Here is a 20,732-nt window from a genome sequence, read left to right on the forward strand (position 1 = left end):
GTCAGGCTGATTACAAAAATACATACTTATCAAATATACTGCAAAAGAAAGGAAAAATAAATGTACATACACAGTGCTAAAATAGATAAATTCTAACTAAATTAATGATGACACTATATACATATTTTGTGTTAACTTAGTTCCTGTAAAAGAAAAGATATGACCTTATTCATGCAACACGAAGACTTATTAATGATGTGTTTTCATAATTGTTCATATAATTGTTTTCATTTCAATACGGCCCTAACAATATCACCAGTTTGGCCCTTAATTACTTGGTACAAATGTTCCAAAAACTGTCGACAAAACAGTAAAAAAGGGTGTTACATAATTTAAAAGCAATACTTGTGAACAGTTAGAGAACAATCTGACTATTTAGAACACAGGCGTCAAACTCAAGGCCGGCGGGCCAGATCTGGCCCTCCACGTCAATTTATATGGCCCGCAGAAGCCTGGAAATAATATGTGTCAATAAAATACCTTATATTTTCTTTTTTTACTTTCTTATTTTCTTAGTAAAGGTATTAGTTATTTTTTTTCTAGTTTGACAGGGAAAAATAGTGTCCAATATTGCAACAAATATTATATTATCTAACATTGTTGGTCAAAATCCAAATAAATATGATTTCGAAGCAAGTTATCCATCAAATTGTACACTATAAAAATGACCAATAGATTTTACTGTAAAAAAGTTTTTTTTACAACATATTACTGCAAGTTGAAATAAAAACGACCAATGTTTGTTTTTTTACAGTAAAATTAAGTCGACTGAGCTGTCAGTTTTTTGTTTTTTTACAGTAAAATCCACGGTTGATGATTTTATGGTACCACATTTTATTATGGTAAAAAACTGGCAGCTGAATTGCCAAAATAAAATTAAACAATGGTACTGTATTTCTATTTACAGTGATATGTTGTAGTGTTGTCCCGATACCAATATTTTGGTACCGGTACCAAAATTATTTAGATACATTTCTAAGTACCGGGGACCACAAAAAAATTGCATTAATCGGCTTTATTTGAACAACAAATCTTAGGGTACATTAAACATATGTTTATTATTGTAATTTAGTCCTTAAATAAAATAGTGAACATACTAGACAACGTGTCTTTTAGTAGGAAGTAAACAAACAAAGACTCTTAGTTAGTCTGCTGACGTATGCAGTAACATATTGTGTAATTTATATTCTATTATTTTGTCAACATTATTAAGGACAAGTGGTAGAAAATGTATTATTAATCTACTTGTTCATTTACTGTTAATATCTGGTTACTTTCTCTTTTAACATGTTCTATCTACACTTCTGTTAAAATGTAATAATCACTTATTCTTCCCTTGTTTGATACTTTACATTAGTTTTGGATGACACCACGAATTTGGGTATCAATCCGATACCAAGTAGTTACAGGATCATACATTGGTCATATTCAAAGTCCTCATGTGTCCAGGGACATATTTATTTTACAGTAAAAGTCTGGCAACTAAGCTGCCAGGTTTTTTTTGTAAAAAACAGTGGCAAAATCCACCATTTTTTTTTACACTTTACGTACATTTTTTTTTTTTAAATATTGAAATTCATAGGCACTGTTACAAGCGGCCCTCTAGTGGCAGCCATGACTGCGGTGTGGACCTCAATGAAAACAAGTTTGCCACCGCTGATTTAGAAGAATGCTTTTGTTGTTGAGTTTAATGGCGACAATGAAAGTGTGCAACTTGTGACCACGCGTGGTGTGAGTGTTCCGACTTGTACGGCCTGTCGCCATGGCGACTAATGACATCAGGATTAGTCCCCTGGCTGCAGGGAGGAGCTTCGGTGACAATGCATTGAGGAGCGCATACCTTTGGAGATTATTAACAGGTACTGACAAACACAGGAAACAAGTGTGACAATAGAATTCCTTCCTTGATGGACGGACACTCGCTCATTGTGTGGAGGAGACGCCACGCGCTCCAATTAAGGCCGCAAGGAATGTGACCGAAGGCCAGAAGGCAGCAGTAGGACAACAACACTGCTGCTGTGTGGGAGACGACAACACAACTTGGCCGCTGAACGCCTTAGACGGTGTTTTACAAAAAAAAAGTTGCAAAATAAAGTGCAGCAATGTAACTGCAGCCGAGTGACGTCACACCGCAACAAAGTGACTCTGTGTCACGGCTTGAGTTTGTTGTTGTTGGTGGAAGGACAAAGTCAGGGAAATACAGCCAGCAGCCATAGTATTAGGTTAGGGTTGTACGGTATACCGGTACTAGTATAGTATCGCGGTACTAATGTATACTCTGTTTGATAAGTACCGGTTCCCCCCCTTTTTTTTTTACAGGCATGACGGTGCGTCTTCGTCACGTCATGACATTGCTGGTTTTATGAGCAGAGGAGCATGTTCAGCAGAGCACACACACAGAGTACTTACAAGCAGACACTGGGTGTAGGCAGAAAAGGGAGAATGGACGCATTTTGGCTTAAAAAGTAAAGATAAAGGTGAAGTTATAACACTGAAACACCCTCAGGAAGAGGTGCTTTAAGACATGGCTAGCTAGCGAGCGGCTAATGTCCATCCGCAGTCGGCAGTGTTTTAGCTACTTCTAAATCACAAATCTTCGTCTCCATGGCGACAAATAAAGTACGTTTCTTACAAGTAGCATTATCACTAGAGGACGAGGAATAGCTAAACATGTTTCACTACACACTGTAGCTCACCGGCGTCACGATGTAAACAAATGCCATGGGTGGATCTACACCTGACATTTACTGTAATGATACCAAGTACAAGAGCGTATCTAGTCGATACTACTATGATTCCATCGATATTTTTTATCAACACAAAATCTTTTTTCTTTAAAAAAAAAAAAAAAATCATATTATGTTTGTAAACTCAGGAAATATGTCCTTGGACACATGAGGACTTTGAATATGACCAATGTATGATCCTGTAACTACTTGGTATCTGAGCGATACCTAAATGTGTGGTATCATCCAAAACTAATGTAAAGTATCAAACAACAGAAGAATAAGTGATTATTATATTTTAACAGAAGTGTAGATAGAACAAAAGAGAAAGTAAGCAGATATTAACAGTAAATGAACAAGTAGATTAATAATTCATTTTCTACCACTTGTCCTTAATAATGTTGACAAAATAATACAATATAAATGACACAATGTTACTGCATACGTCAGCAAACTAATTAGGAGTCTTTGTTTGTTTACTTACTACTAAAAGACAAGTTGTCTAGTATGTTCACTATTGTATTTAAGGACTAAATTACAATAATAAACATATGTTTAATGTACCCTAAGATTTTTTTGTTAAAATAAAGCCAATAATGACATTTTTATGTGGTCCCCTTTATTTAGAAGAGTATCGAAATATATTTTGGTACCGGTACCAAAATATTGGTATCGGGACAATCCTACATTAGGTACAGCAGCACAGTCTAATGACAACCAGAATGATGCCTGTACAAAAATAACAGCTCAACTGAACTTGTATAGTGCCAATTCATAACAGAAGTTAGGAATTGGGATACATACATTAAAGACAACCAAGCAAGAACTTGGCAACAACGGCAAAAGAAAACAACTCTCTAGGGAAGAAACCTCAAAGCTTCAAGCACACCTGTGAAGTGAAAACCATTTCAAGTGACTACCTCTTGAAGCTCATGGAGAGAATGCCAAGAGTGTGCAAAGCAGTAATCAGAGCAAAGGGTGGCTATTTTGAAGAAACGAGAATACAAAACATGTTTTCAGTTATTTCACCTTTTTTTGTTAGGAACGTAACTCCACATGTGTTCATTCATAGTTTTGATGTGACAATCTACAATGTAAATATTCATGAAAATAAAGAAAACACATTGAATGAGGAGAAGGTGTGTCCAAACTTTTGGCCTGTACTATATTAGGTGCAGAAACATTTTCAAATGAGATATTTATAAAAATTTGTTTACATACCTTAATTGGTTCAAAACGGTGTGTGTAACGCGGCAGTAAAACGGATAATCAAACAAAACAGAAGTCGTTGATGTCTTTATTCATCTTTTATGAGATGAAAGGGATATTCTCTCTTCATAATAAGGTTCAACATGTTTATCAGGATTCTTCTTCCTTGTATTTTTGTAAATACTTTGAGTTTGAACAGTTTCGTACAGTTGATTACTTTAGTACATTGTTTGATTTCTTTCCTTAATACATTCCATAATTAGCCGTTAGCAAAGAAAAATCCTCAGATTAGCCGCACCTTTGTATAAGCCGCAGGGTGCAAAGCTTGGGAGAAAAGTAGCAGCTTATAGTCAGTAAAATGCGGTATTTAGTAATGAATTAGACTGATGATGTATTAATTGATAGTGTCCTTGTGATGTCAAATTCAACTAATAATGTATTAATTGTTCTTGTCTAGCCCAGGGATGTCAAACATGCGGCCCGGGAACAGGTTCAATCCGGCCCGCGAGACGAGTTTACTCAGCGGAAAATTGAGCTGCGTTTTTAAATGAAAGAAAGTGCTGTTCTAAATGTGTCCACTGGATGTCGCAATAGCAATTCTGTTAGGCAAGCAAATAGTTTATAACTATCTATTAGAATGCAAAATAAAGTGAAGAGGGGAAATGACAAATGAGGTAGTTTGACTTACCAGAGTGAAGGATGATGCCGCTGTCAGAATCACTGACTTCCCCGTTGACTTCCATACTCTTTGCTTCCTCTTCTTCACTGACCAGAAAAGGCAATTATCACCATTTCCTGGAAACACAGTTTGAAAAAACAACGTAAGATTTTTGAACGATGTTCGAACAGTAATATGTATCTGTAGGGCAGGTGTGCAACAATTGTAGGGCATGTGTGCAACAATTGTCTGCACAGTTGCTCTTGGGACCTTAATCTGCTTTGAAATGGCTCCAAGTGACTTTCCTGACTTGTTCAAGTCAATGAATCGTTTTTTCAGATCTGTGCTGAGTTCCTTTGACTTTCCCATTGTCGCGTTTTTATCTGAGTCCAATGACTGCATCAAATGAGCCCCATTTAAATGGGCTCAGAGAAGTCAACAGGTGTCGTCAATCATAATCACTCACATGAAGTTAAGAGGCTATGAAGCTAATTTGATTTGATTGTAACTTTTCTACATCACCAAAATTGATCATGTATGTTGCTGTATGTATACTTTTGACCCAGCAGACTTGGTCACATTTTCAGTAGACCCATAATAAATTCATAAAAGAACCAAACTTCATGAATGTTTTTTGTGACCAACAAGTATGTGCTCCAATCACTCTATCACAAAAAATAAAGAGTTGTAGAAATTATTGGAAACTCAAGACAGCCATGACATTATGTTCTTTACAAGTGTATGTAAACCTTTGACCACAAATGTATATCCACATATACATATACAGTATATACATACACATATATAAAAATAAAAAAAATACATACAGGTATATATATATATATACACATATATATATATACACATACATACATACATACATATATATATACACACATATAAATATATATACATACATACATACATACATACATTACATATATATACATACATGCATACATTATATATATATATATATATATATATATATATATATATATATATATATATATATATATATATATATATATATATATATATATATATATATATATATAGACAAACCCCAAAACCAGTGAAGTTGGTAAGTTGTGTAAATGGTAAATAAAAACAGAATACAATGATTTGCAAATCCTTTTCAACTAATATTTAATTGAATAGACTGCAAAGACAAGATATTTCATGTTCAAACTGGAAAATGTTGTTATTTTTTGCAAATATTAGCTCATTTGGAATTTGATGCCTGCAACATGTTTCAAAAAAGCTGGCACAAGTGGCAAAAAAGACTGAGAAAGTTGAGGAATGCTCATCAAACACTTTTTTGGAACATCCCACAGGTGAACAGGCTAATTGGGAACAGGTGGGTGCCATGATTGGGTATAAAAGCAACTTCCATGAAATGCTCAGTCATTCACAAACAAGGATGGGGTGAGGGTCACAACTTTCAGAATCAGAATCAGAATCACTCTGTCAACAAATGCGTGAGTAAATTGTCCAACAATTTAAGAACAACATTTCTCAATGAGCTATTGCAGGGAATTTAGGGATTTCACCATCTACGGTCCGCAATATCATCAAAAGGTTCAGAGAATCTGGAGAAATCACTGCACGTAAGCGGCATGCCCGTGACCTTCCATCCCTCAGGCGGTACTGCATATTCACCCAGAAACACTTTGCTGGGCCCGAGCTCGTCTAAGATGGACTGATGCAAAGTGGAAAAGTGTTCTGTGGTCTGACAAGTCCACATTTCAAATTGTTTTTGGAAACTGTGGACGTCGTGTCCTCCGCACCAAAGAGGAAAAGAACCATCCGGACTGTTCTAGGCGCAAAGTTGAAAAGCCAGCATCTGTGATGGTATGGGGGTGTATTTGTGCCCAAGGCATGGGTAACTTACACATCTGTGAAGGCACCATTAATGCTGAAAGGTACAAACAGGTTTTGAAGCAACATATGTGGCCATCCAAGTGTCTTTTTCATGGACGCCCCTGCTTATTTCAACAAGACAATGCCAAGCCACGTGTTACAACAGCGTGGCTTCATAGTAAAAGAGTGCAGATACTATACTGGCCTGCCTGTAGTCCAGACCTGTTTCCCATTGAAAATGTGTGGCGCATTATGAAGCCTAAAATACCACAACGGAGACCCCGGACTGTTGAACAACTTAAGCTGTACATCAAGCAAGAATGGGATTGAATTCCACTTCAAAAATGTGTCTCCTCAGTTCCCAAATGTTTACTGACTGTTGTTAAAAGGAAAGGCCATGTAACACAGTGGTAAAAATGCCCCTGTGACAACTTTTTTGCAATGTGTTGCTGCCATTAAATTCTAAATTAAGGATTATTTGGAAGAAAAAAAAAAGAAGCAGTTTCTCAGTGTGAACATTAAATATCTTGTCTTGAACTTTACATTCAATAGAATGTAAGTTGAAAAGGATTTGCAAATCATTGTATTCTGTTTTTATTTACCATTTACGTAGCTGAGATAGGCTCCAGCACCCACCGCGACCCCAAAAGGGACAAGCGGTAGAAAATGGATGGATGGACAACGTGCCAACTTCACTGGTTTTGGGGTTTGTACTTCTGGGACACACACACTCAGTCGGAGAAAAACTCATTAGCATTAAAGCAACACACACAAACATCTATTTGCTGCCCATGTGGAGTAAAATGCGAACGACTGTGTTGTGTTTTTATTGTGAAATGGCACCACGTCTGTGTTAAGTCTACCCACGGCAGATGTGGCTCCAAATGTAGCTTGTGAAATGTGATCATTGGTTTCACTGTACAAAAACACAAAAAGTGCCATCTAAATCTAATCTATTTGTGTTATTGATCATGCAATAAAATGGCTGCACACTCATTTCTGATATGAAGATGTCTCGTCTGTGAGTGACGCACACCAGCGTCCAATCAGAGCGTTAGTCATGTGACTGCAGTGATCCAGGTGTGACTCGCCACTTTGACCCCACAATCACACAGGTGTCATCATAGCGCCATGGCGACCCTGGCTGGATGATTAACCAAAGGGATGGGCGGAATGTGCGACGGTGTGGTGGAATGGTATTCCAGCGCAAAGAGGGGTGGAAAACGAGGTGAACGCCGCGACTTGTTTGCACGGCTCCTAACGTCGGCTGTTATCAGCAGAGATGACACATCATTATTACGCTGGCAGGACTGAGGAGTGTAGCTTGAATCTCACTAGCATGCTGTGACTCAACCTTCAGACGCTCATCAAAACGTCTTAAAACACACTCTTGAATTGTTTCACCACCGGACATGGACTATCTGAGTAGATATCCACCGATACAGTTTTTAACGATACTGGTTACAGGCATGTGATTTGAACTTAATGAAAACAACTGAAAGTAAGCCGGAGTCTGGGGGCAACCCCCTCCGAAGCTCCTGGTTTTTCAGCAATTTAACATGCAAAAATTAGCAAAAAAATAGCACCATTTAAAAATGTTTTAGTGTTTAAAGAATTGAAAAATTATCAACAGAGTTGACATTAATACACAGCCTATTCATCCAAATGAATCACTATGTCTGTTTCACTCACTATGTTATTTAGTCACAACAGTAATTACAACTTCATCCACAGGAACCACATGGGTTAGCCTACTCTATACAGTATTTACAACCTTACTAGTGTTCACTTCACATCCACAGATGGTTCATCTAATTAGTGACATTGTTTACACATTACTTTGCTTCATTCACACATTACTTTGGCTTTTTTGCTTTGATGGCTCTGACATGAGCCTTCCTGGCGAATTTCTGAGCAGCTTTCATTTTCCTTTTTGTTTCTGGTATAGTGGATTCTGCCTTTGATTTTATAGCCAATTTCTGTCTCTTCGACTCCCTCTCCACTTCTAACTGCTCACAATGCAAGAATCATAAAAAGTACAAACAATGTTTATTCTATTAGCTAACTTCCTTTATCTGAATAGCCATTTGTGATTTATAGCATGAAATAACAATTATCATAAAATATTTTTTTACAGAGATAAAAAAGACGGATTTCCTACTATAGACGGAAAAATCACATGCCTGTGGTTATTATTGGTCAAGAAGGCCGATAAGCGATATTTGGAGGTGATATTCATTTGGGGTAAAAGCTATTTAAAGATGTCAGTAAACATCTGGACTTTAAGTTGTTCTTTGAACATTATTTTGTAGGAGAGGTGGGACCAGTTGCGACATAATGTTTGGTGTTGTGTTTAATTTAGCAGCAACGTTATTACGTGTGTCTAAGAGGAGCACCAACATTTTATTTCAAAATATGGAACATCTCCTGGGAATTGTTAAGAATATGACATTTCTGTACATCACAATAACTTGCAAGCTAATCATTTTTACAGCAGTCGATGGATTTAATAGATTGTAAAGTTCCCTTGTTAAGAACCCTGAAACATTGGTTGGCTGGAGTTAATTTGGAACTTGTATACAGTTTCAGTATGATACATCACTTATTTGACATATTCTCTTTACAAAAAGGTCTGAAAAGGGGTAGGAAGAAGCAACGCTTATTTAATTCTAGCCCTTTTCCACTTTATAGCAATTACTAACACGTATGTTCACTTCTTGTTCTCAACTTGTAACACAATTAACATGACTTGGTAAAATGTCTCCTCTTTAGTTTTGGTCGTATATTAGGCTGCTAAGCATGCTCTACTTATTTTCACCAGTATAACCATTGCTAGCTTTGGTTGTAGTTGGTTTTAGTCTTTGTTTTCTGATAGTACTGACAATAACCATATGATTGCCATTTGTTGTGATATTGTACGCAGGCATGACCTACTTATTCCTCAAAATAGCCTAATTTCTGTGTAAAATGTGTTGGTTAGAGACTTATTATGATACATCACATATTTGACATATTCTCATTTCTCTTTACAAAAGGTCCAAAAAGGAGTAGAAAGAAGCAACGCTTTTTTAATTCTCGCCTTTTTCCACTTTATAGCAATTACTAACACGTATGTTCACTTCCTGTTCTCAACTTGTAACACCATTGACATCAATGTCTTCTAAATGGTGTGACTGATATGAAATACATGATGTTGAAATAAAGCAAACATTTAAATGAAACTCATTCTGGGATCCTTTAAGGGGAGACATTTTTATATTTCTTCTGCATCCTAGGACTAAACGTATTACTACTACTATTCTCTACTTATCACCATTTATTACATGTATATGTTGCATCTGCTGATGGATTTCTGTAAAAAAAAAAAAGTCAGATACTGACAAAAGAAAGGCGGTTTTGATATGCGTCAAAATGCCGAATATCGGGGCCGATAATCGGTTGATGCCTATATCAGAGCCTTTTTTAAATGATTTACATAGCATGTAATGGTGGTTCTTTGGTCAAAATGTTGCATAGATGATGTTTTACAGATCATCTTCAAGCCGCTTTCTGACAGTCGCTTCAGGATGCGCCGTTTTTTGGGCGGTCTTATTTACGTGGCTCACCTTCGACAGCGTCTTTTCACCGTCATCTTTGTTGTAGCGGTGTAGCGTGCAAGGACGGCGGTGGAAGAAGTGTCAAAAGATGGCGCTAACTGTTTTAATGACATTCAGACTTTACTTCAATCAATAACGGAGCAGCTTCTCTTCATCCGTGGCTCACTAGTGCAACAACAAAGCCGGAAATGTGTCTCGTGAAAAACCGTCCGACCGGAACTGTCTAATAACTAAAGTTCCTTGGGTGAATAATGTTAACTCACTACACCGGTATGTTTTAGCGCTTTCATGGCGAGTTTACTGACAGATATAAGTAATAACTTTACATTACTTTATATTAGAAATGGCAACAGCGGAGGATGAATGTCCCATAACAAGAAGATAGAGAAAAAGAAGAAGCTTATCGACTACGGTGTCGGACGCGCAATTTTTCAGGACTTATGCAGATCTGAAATACACATCAGCAGGTACCCAGAAAGGCATAATATTGCAAAACAAAACGCCAGATAATGTCTGCTAATAGGTGCCATTTTGCGGTTATACACACACCATAATAATACTCGTATGTTTAATGCGCCGACAATCCATCAAGCGGTGCGGCTTCATAGCTTACCAAAGTTGTACTAAAAACATTTTGACAGATTTTTGAGCATCGTGTTATATTCTCAACGGAACATTTAAAGTTTTGGTGTTGTTTACTTAAGTCATATTGCAGGCTACACGTATGTTCTTATGTGTGAATGCCATCTACTGGTCACACTTATCATTTCACCATGTACCAAATAAAACAGCTTCGAGGTCGGTAAGCACAACTAGAATTATGGCGTACATGTGGATTTTTGAGAAAATTAAAGGATTTTAAGTGTGGGACCCATTACCTCCCTGCTTGGCATCAAGGGTTGGTATTGGGGGTTAAATCACCAAAAATTATTCCCGGGCACAGCCACCGCTGCTGCTCACTGCTCCCCTCACTTCCCAGGGGGTGATCAAGGGTGATGGGTCAAATGCAGAGAATCATTTTGCCACACCTAGTGTGTGTGTGACAATCATGGGTACTTTAACGTTTTAACTTTAGTCCGAAAAAGACGATATATTAAATCTTTGACAGTGAATTCACTTTTTCTGATTCACTTACTTTTACTTTTTACATGATATCAAATCATTTGTATGCACGTACAGCACTTAAAACCTTAAAGTATATCAGTATGTGGGATTCAACTATGGAATGGGTTAAGCAAATAAGTCGAGCAATGTACTAATGAGACCCGCTAAATAGTTGAAAGTGTTTACAAAGTACAAGGGAGAATCTTGAACCTTCATAATAAATGTCCAAACTTCTACTTGACATGCAGATTAGGACTTCTTGATTTATTTAGCATTATTATTTATGTAAATACTTATGTTACACATTTAAAACAGGAAGTGATCCAAACGTATCAGTAAAAGTGGAGAAGGTGCTTCTTCCTACTCCTTTTCGTGTCACTTTAAATAAGTGCCTTGTTATCGTGTCTTCTTCTTCCTGTTGGAGATAAAACCTCGGCAATTTTGAAATTCCAACTATTTTGAACTATTCCTCAGTTGTTAAAACGACCGTTTGAGTCACACTTAAGTAGATTAAGAACGCCAATGTTACCTTTGACCTCCCCCAGCACAGAGAAGGTGATTAAATTGAGACACAAGACTTTTCCCCTCCATTCAGAGGTAAAGAGAGACTAACCCTGGCAGCCTGGAGGACACAGTGAGGGTAGAAACAGAAACCGAAACCAAGGCAGATCTAGGTGAAAAATGCAGGATTTCAATCCAAGGTACTCACTTCAGGACGACTTGCTGAAAGTCCAACAGTGTGTGAGGATCCTGGCTGGTGTGTGTGTGCAGAGGAATGAAGGCAAGAAGGGCGTGGCCACAAGAACTTTGAAAGTGTGTCATCCACAGTGAGCAGCTTGCACTCATGCTGCCTCTTATCAGCGCTGACTCACAGACCTTCCCTCGGGGGCGGAGACAACAGGCCGATACGGTCTGACGATGGGACCCAGACAGAACACAAGATATTGAGGAAGTTGTACTCTCCACTAAGGCTGCAGCTAACGATTATTTTTCTATCGATTAATCTATAGATTATTTTTTTGATTAATCTATAGATTATTTTTTTCGATTAATCTATAGATTATTTTTCCTTTTACCGATTATTTTTTTATTCAAAATGAAGATGAAAAAATAAATGTAGGCCCGTTTTTTCAAAAGGCATGGCTTTTATTTACAAAAAAAAAGAAGTATGGCCACTCAGTCAACATTGACAACAACATGACTAAATATTCTGTAACAATGTAAACATTTAAAACTTTTAACATTTAACACAATTAAAAGTAGCTTATTTGCTTTTTATTGTGCAAATATAAAAGTCAACATCCAGTGCAAATGTTAATATCCTGCAATAGTATAAGCATTTCAAAAGTAAAAGTATTGCTTATTTTGCTTTAAAATGTGCAAAAATAAAGATAAACATCCAATACAAAAAAGTGCAAAACGAAATATTCTGTAACAACAGTGTAAACATTTCAACAAAAGTGAAAGTATTGCTTGTTTGCTAAAATGTGCAAAAATAAAGATAAACATCCAATACAAAAAAGTGCCAATCTAAATATTCTGGAGCACTGTAAACATTAAGTATTGCTTTTAAAATGTGCAAAATAAACATCCAGTCCAACACAGTACACAATAACCAATTCTACTCATTCCAGTGAGTGACTAACAGTTGTAATGAAGAAAGGTTAGCATGTGTACATGTTTGGTTCTTTTCTTGTTTACAATATTCCCAGCAGCTGAAAATAGGTGCTCAGAAGGGGTCGATGTGGCTGGAACTGAGAGGTAATTAGCCTTCACCTCAAGCCAGGACTGCGAGTGAGCTGAGCTGCAGTTTATATTTCTAGAAGGTCAACGGGCTCATAGTGATGTTACTAGTAGTTGACTGGGAGGTGTTTATTATCATTTGGGGAGAGTCCGCTGCCTGATGCTCACCTGCCAAACACCTATCTGCTCCACGCTGAAGCGCTGACTACATGCGCTCTGAATACACACTGCTGATTGGCTGGTAATGCTTCGTGTGTACCAATCAGATGGTTGTGTGGGTGGGACAATGCTGCGTGTGTACCAATCAGATGGTTGTGTGGGTGGGACAATGCTGCGTGCTGAGACAGAGGCAGAGGAGCGAAGCATCTTGTTAAGACTTTAGCAGCTAAAGTTAGCTTTAGCTTAGAAACTCGTTCGGTACACCCCCGTGCCGAACCGAAAGCCCCGTACCGAAACGGTTCAATACAAAACACGGTAACGGTACGTTACACCCCTAGCAGATACAAATGACACATTCATGTTTTTGTGTAATGATGACAACGTATGCTCGCGCGGACGATTGACTAGTTGATGGTTTTCTTTTCAAATGTTCGTTCATAGCCGTTGTGCTGCTATGATAGGCCATTTCCGCTCGACACAGTGTGCATACAACAACATTATTAGGCCGTTTATTGAAATACTCCCACACTTTTGGCATGCTTTTCCCCCCTCGCTCGCACCGCTCGCATCGTCTGCTTTGATCGTCTGCTTTGCGGTCCGCCATGACGGTAGTGTGACGTAAATATGCGACGCGTCGACGCACAAAAACGCCGTCGACGTATTTACATAACCGATGACGTCGACTATGTCGACGCGTCGTTTCAGCCTTACTCTCCACTAACATCTTCTCCTCCACAGTGTGCTGGACTAAGGTCTAATATCCTTCTTGTAGAAAGCCATCATTCAAATAAATATTTCAAAACCAGGCCATGGATCCATTTTATACAGAATGTGACTTTTTGTTGCAGACTATTTAAAAAATAAAAACATCTATTTTTTTATATTCTTGCTCCGGCATACTTTTTGTGTCTCAGGAGCTTCCTTTAGTTTACACCCTCCCTCTTATTTCTAGCCAAACATGGCTAATGCTAACACTAACGGGAGTGAGATGTTTGTTCCAAAGAAAAGAAAAGTGTTGTCAGTGGTTTGGTTTTGCAGCAACAGGCGTACAACAAATTACTGCAAAGTTTGTTTACAAAAGTCAGCAGCACAACAAACTTATTACAGCATCTGATACTGAAGCCTCCAGTCCAGTGTTGAAATACAAGTCTTTATTATGATGGTACCATGTATGATCATACCACGTATGAAGATAACACGTATGATGATACCATGTATTACGATGGTATATCATACATGGTATGATATACCATGTGATGATACCAAGTATGATGATACCACGTATTATATACCACATATGATGTTACCATGTATGATATACCATGTATGATGATACCACATATGATGATACCATGTATCATATACTATGTATGATGATACCACGTATGATATACCATGTATGATGATACCACGCATGATACCACATATGATGATACCATGTATCATACACTATGTATGATGATACCACGTATGATATACCATGTATAATGATACCATGTATGATACCACGTATGATATACCATGTATGATACCACGTATAATAATACCACGTATAATACCATGTATGACGATACCATGTATGACATACCATGTATGATCATACCACGTATGATACCATGTATGATATAATTTATGATATACCATGTATGATACCATGTATGACGATACCCTGTATGATGATACCTTCTATGATGATACCATGTATAATGATACCACGTATAAAGATACCATGAATGATAACATATTATACCATGTAAGATATTATGTATTATACCATGTATGATGATGATATGTATGAAGATACCACATATGATGATACCATGTATGACTATACCATGTATGATGATATCATTGAAGATATACCATGTATGATGATACCATGTATGACTATACCATGTATGATGATATCATTTATAAATAAATAAATGGGTTATACTTGTATAGCGCTTTTCTACCTTCAAGGTACTCAAAGCGCTTTGACAGTATTTCCACATTCACCCATTCACACACACATTCACACACTGATGACGGGAGCTGTCATGCAAGGCGCTAACCAGCAGCCATCAGGAGCAAGGGTGAAGTGTCTTGCCCAAGGACACAACGGACGTGACAAGGATGGTAGAAGGTGGGGATTGAACCCCAGTAACCAGCAACCTTCCGATTGCTGGCACGGCCACTCTACCAACTTCGCCACGCCGTTATGATGATACCATGTATGATACCATGTATGACGATACCCTGTATGATATCTTGTATGATGATAACATGTATGATACCATGTAGGACGATACCCTGTATGATGATACCTTGTATGATGATACCACGTATGACGATACCACGTATGAAGATACCATGAATGATAACATATGATACCATGTAAGATTATATTATGTATTATACCATGTATGATGATATTATGTATGATGATACCACATATGATGATACCATGTGTGATGATACAATGTATGATGATACCATGTATGATGATACCATGTATGATACAGTGTATGATTATACCACTTATGGTGATACATGTATGATATACCATGTATGGCTATACCATGTATGATACCGTGTATGACTATACCATGTATTATACCACGTATGATGATACCATGTATGATGATAAAATGTATTACGATACCCTGTATGATGATACCATGTATGACGACACCACGTATGACAATACCACGTATGAAGATACCATGTATGATGATACCATGTATGACGATACACTGTATGATGATACTATGTATAATGATACCGCCAGCAGACTGTAGAACGATTCCTAAATCGGTCGTTCTGCACACAGCTAAGACGTGTGAAATAAAAAGCCTGCGTTTACAACAAACAGACAGACAGACGTTTTACTTTATGAATCTCAATGTTGGAGATTATTATTATTTATTTGCATGCAATGTACAATGCTACATTTTTGTGAACAGAAGTATTTTATTAGGACAGAAGTATTGCTTCCCATTTAGTTCTTTGAGATTCATTCCATAAAAAGTACAATTTATATTGGGTCTTAAAGGCCTACTGAAACCCACTACTACCGACCACGCAGTCTGATAGTTTATATATCAATGATGAAATCTTAACATTGCAACACATGCCAATACGGCCGGGTTAACTTATAAAGTGACATTTTAAATTTGCCGCTAAACTTCCGGTTCAAAACGCCTCTGAGGATGACGTATGCGCGTGACGTAGCCAGTAGAACACGGGTATGGCTTCCACATTGAAGCCAATACGAAATAGCTGTTTTCATCTCATTCTGGATGTATTCTGGACATCTGTGTTGGTGAATCTGTTGCAATTATGTTCATTGCATTATGGAGAAAGAAGCTGAGCAAGCAAAGAAGAAAGTTCTCGGTGCAAAGCGGACGTATTTTGCGAAGGAAGTCAGCAGCAACACAACACAGCCGGTGTTTCATTGTTTACATTCCCGAAAGATGCAGTCAAGATCGAAGAACTCGGATAACAGAGACTCTAACCAGGAGGACTTTTGACTTCGATACACAGACGCCTGTAGAGAACTGGGACAACACAGACTCTTACCAGGATTACTTTGATTCGGATGACAAAGACGCAGACGTGCTACCGTGAGTATGCAGCTTTGGCTTCCAAACATTTGATCGCTTCACCGTACGTGCGCGTCACGTACGTAACTTTGTTTAAATATATAAGCTTTATGAACCTTGGGTTAGGTGAACAGTCTTTTGGGCTGAGTGATTGTGTGTTTTGATCAGGTGTTTGAATTGTATTGGCGTGTTCTATGGAGCTAGGAGCTAGCATAGGAGCTAGGAGCTAGCATAACAAACACTGAGGTGTTTTTATGCAGGATTAATTTGTGGCATATTAAATATAAGCCTGGTTGCGTTGTGGCTAATAGAGTATATATATGTCTTGTGTTTATTTACTGTTTTAGTCATTCCCAGCTGAATATCAGGTACCGTGAGTAGCAGCTGCGCTTCCAAACATTTGATCGCTTGCCAGTACGTGCGCGTCACGTACGTTACTTTGTTTAAATATATAAGCTTTATGAACCTTGGGTTAGGTGAACGGTCTTTTGGGGTGAGTGATTGTGTGTGTTGCGCAGGTGTTTGAATTGGATTGGCGACTTATATGGAGCTAGCATAGGAGCTAGGAGCTAGCATAACAAACACTGAGGTGTTTTTATGCAGGATTAATTTGTGGCATATTAAATATAAGCCTGGTTGCGTTGTGGCTAATAGAGTATATATATGTCTTGTGTTTATTTACTGTTGTAGTCATTCGCAGCTGAATATCAGGTCACCCCCGGCTCTCACAGCATCTTCCCTATCTGAATCGCTTCCACTCCCCACTAGTCCTTCACTTGCACTTTACTCATCCACAAATCTTTCATCCTTGTTTAAATTAATGGGGAAATTGTCGCTTTCTCGGTCCGAATCTCTCTCACTTCATGCGGCCATCATTGTAAACAATAGGGAACTTTGCGTATATGTTCAATTGACTACGTCACGCTACTTCCGGTAGGGGCAAGCCTTTTTTTTATCAGATACCAAAAGTTGCGATCTTTATCGTCGTTGTTCTATACTAAATCCTTTCAGCAAAAATATGGCAATATCGCAAAATGATCAAGTATGACACATAGAATAGATCTGCTATTCCCGTTTAAATAAAAAAATTTCATTTCAGTAGGCCTTTAAAAGAACAACATTATTTACATTAGAATTTTGCCAAGAGTGAGATACAGTTTTTATTTCACACGACTAGTTTTTGATCAATTAATAGAAAAACTTGATTTGAATGATTCAATGGTTTCTTTAAAAAAGTTGTTACAAAATTGGTAAATCGAATGTTTTTGTGAAAAAAATTTGAGATTTTATTTCCAGGCCACATCTCCCAGAGGAATGGACAAGTCCTTCAGTGACAAGACCAGTTGGTTAGTTCCACTATGGAGAGGCAAGAACAGGGTCTAGGGTCTGGTCTGCATGATTTATTGACAGCCAAACAGCACCTGTCTCTCACCACATGTCTCACATTCACTCCTAATATCAATATTCCATCTGGACTTCCAGGAATGTTGAGTCCAGACACACAAGAAGAAAAGAAGGTCCCAGACATGGTGAAGAACATCTCACATGACAAGCAGCATGGAAGGAAAAAGCAACTGTTTCCATCCGTTAGTGACTTCAGCCTCTGACACCATCATGAAAAATACCTGCTTGATCAATTTATATACTGTTTGTCCTCATTCGGGTCACGGCTACAGAGGTTTTAGGTAAAGGTCCTGAAGGCCACAAAGATCAATGTGGACCAAAATGACAAGATTTTAAACTCCCACAACCCCTAAAAATCTGGGCTTGATGTATGATATACATCAAAATATTACAAAAATAGGTTTTTAAAGCTAAGGCTTTCATTTCCTGTCCTTTAGACTATTGTAACGCTCTCTGGCCTTCCAAAAAAGAATATCAGAAGTCTACAATGATAACAAAACTCAGCTTCACGCGTGCTGACGAGGACCAGAGGGTGGGAGCACATAACACCAGTTTTAAAATCGCTGTGCGTCTCAGGGTGGATTTTAAAGTGCTATTAATATTTTTGAAATGTGCTAATGGCCTTGCGCCTTCTTATGTACTGTATCTGAGCTGCTTTACCGTATCAACCCTCGTGGATCCTGACGTCCTTTGGCGCCAAACTTTTATCTTTACCAAGGAGCAGAAAAAATAACAAAGCTTTTAAAACTGAGTAAATCAGGAGTTTTACTGATCATTTTAAACGTCTTATATTTCTTAATTTTATTCTGTTTTTATCAATTTTGTTTTGTGTTCCTATTGCAATACTCACTATTTGTATTTATTTGTATTCATTATTTATATTTTATTTTTACATATTTAAAAACACTTTTCTACAATTTTTCAGACGTTCATTTTTCACATTCTTCAATTTATTAATATTTTTTATTGTCGATAGTGCTGTGTGTGTTTTCTTCTCTTCTTGGCCATCACGGGCGAGAAGGTGGATCCAGCATATGTAAACACTTCATCCTGAACACGTCGAAGCGGACCTGGCTTTTCACCCTGTCAGCACATCTGTGATGCGGGAGCATTTCAAGCGAATGTCGGACAAAAAAAAGATGCGGCCTGCGCAGAGTTAGCTTGTTAGCTAGCTAGCTGACAACAGAGACAGAGTTGCGTAAACAATAGATTTAAAGGGGACCTGTCATGCAAAAGCTATTTTTACTACCTATTGGTACTTATTTTTGTGTCTTTAGGATCTGCTTAAAGGAGTCATATGGAATAATTTAATGCCAAGTCATCATTAAATGGCCCTGATATGTCAAAAGGCATGAATAAATCATGTTATTTTCCAATACCTCTATAGCTGATAACAGTAGTTCAGCCGGGATATGCTCATTTAAAAATTAGATTTACAGCCCCGAAATGTTGTTATTGTTTTCGTTTCGATGCCCCGCCCTCTCCATTAAAAAGTCTGTGAGTGTGTCACATCTAGGTTGCCAGTTACGCACCGCCATCTTTGTCTAGCTACTGCCTCTGGTAAAGTTACTAAACATGTCAGACCTTAGTAAATCTAAAAGGCCTCGGCATCATTCTCAAATTATTCATGACAAAGCCAGGAACAAAACCAGGATTTGTATCGGGGATGCCTTTGAAAGATGGAGACCATTGAAGGCAGAGAAGATTTTTAAATCTGACGCCAAACTTGCTCATTTCCTCCTTGATAGCTAAGTCAGGCATTCAAGTTTTCTTCCATTTATTACTTGTAACAAATGGAAATGGACATTTGGTATGTAAACTATATTGTCCAATACAGTCTATGACAGGGGTCACCAACCTTTTTGAAACCAAGGGCTACTTCTTGGGTACTGATTACTGCGAAGGGCTACCAGTTAGATACACACTTAAATAAATTGCCAGAAGTAGCCAATTTGCTCAATTTACCTTTAACTCTGTTATTATTAATAATTAATGATATTTATCTTTGTGGAAACACTGATCATCTTAATGATTTCTCACAATAAATATATATAGAAACAGATAAATATCAATATGCAACACTTTATTTTTATATTTTCCCTAAGTGCACATTTTTCAAATTGAACATTTTCAAATGATCACTTCTAAGACAGTCTTGTGAAATCACAATATCCCATTTTAACTAGCTAGCCACTAACATTTTTTTAACAAATCATGAATTACTTTGCACCATGTTTGTACAAATAATAACTCATGTAAAATACAAAAGTAAACTCTCAAATTTTTAAATCATGTCACACTTTGAACTGGACACCAAATCTGTTATCTGTTTCTTTGTCAGTTAGTGGGAAGCCTGGCATTGCATGCTGTTAACTAGTGTGTTGTACTCTGGTGTGTAACTTGACACTGCAACTCTGAGTGAGTCTTGCAGATGTGCATCAGTGAGGCGTGTTCTGTGTTTGTTCTTGATGAAGTTCATGTCAGAAAAGGCTGATTCACAAAGATACGATTTTTCCTCATTGTTTGCGGAACCTTCTTAATCTTTTGGACATATTTTCACAGCAATCTGGCCTCAAGCTTAATTATGATAAATATAAAATGTCAAGGATCGGAAATCTAAAGGGAACGTCCTTTCGAATGGAATGCAAAGTGCCTGTTTTGTGGACAGATGGACCAGTTGACATAC

The 20,732-nt window shown here is 37.6% G+C and overlaps 1 protein-coding gene across 7 annotated transcripts in view; it reads right to left on the reverse strand.

Annotated features, from left to right (window-relative positions):
* The window catches only part of LOC133655347 (innate immunity activator protein-like), a 95,870-nt gene that overhangs the window by 46,516 nt on the left and 28,622 nt on the right, over window positions 1–20,732 (reverse strand). For 5 of the 7 annotated variants that reach the window (XM_062055449.1, XM_062055465.1, XM_062055458.1 and 2 more), the window contains one exon: window positions 4,624–4,730. In XM_062055449.1, coding sequence (XP_061911433.1) covers window positions 4,624–4,678 — 55 coding nt within the window. In that variant the 5' untranslated portion in view covers window positions 4,679–4,730. Of the gene's footprint in view, window positions 1–4,623; window positions 4,731–11,769; window positions 12,069–20,732 lie in introns of those variants that run through there. The other 2 variants (XM_062055422.1, XM_062055430.1) reach the window with 2 other exon arrangements.

This window comes from Entelurus aequoreus, linkage group LG01 (genome assembly GCF_033978785.1).
Source record: "Entelurus aequoreus isolate RoL-2023_Sb linkage group LG01, RoL_Eaeq_v1.1, whole genome shotgun sequence".
Taxonomy (NCBI): domain Eukaryota; kingdom Metazoa; phylum Chordata; class Actinopteri; order Syngnathiformes; family Syngnathidae; genus Entelurus; species Entelurus aequoreus.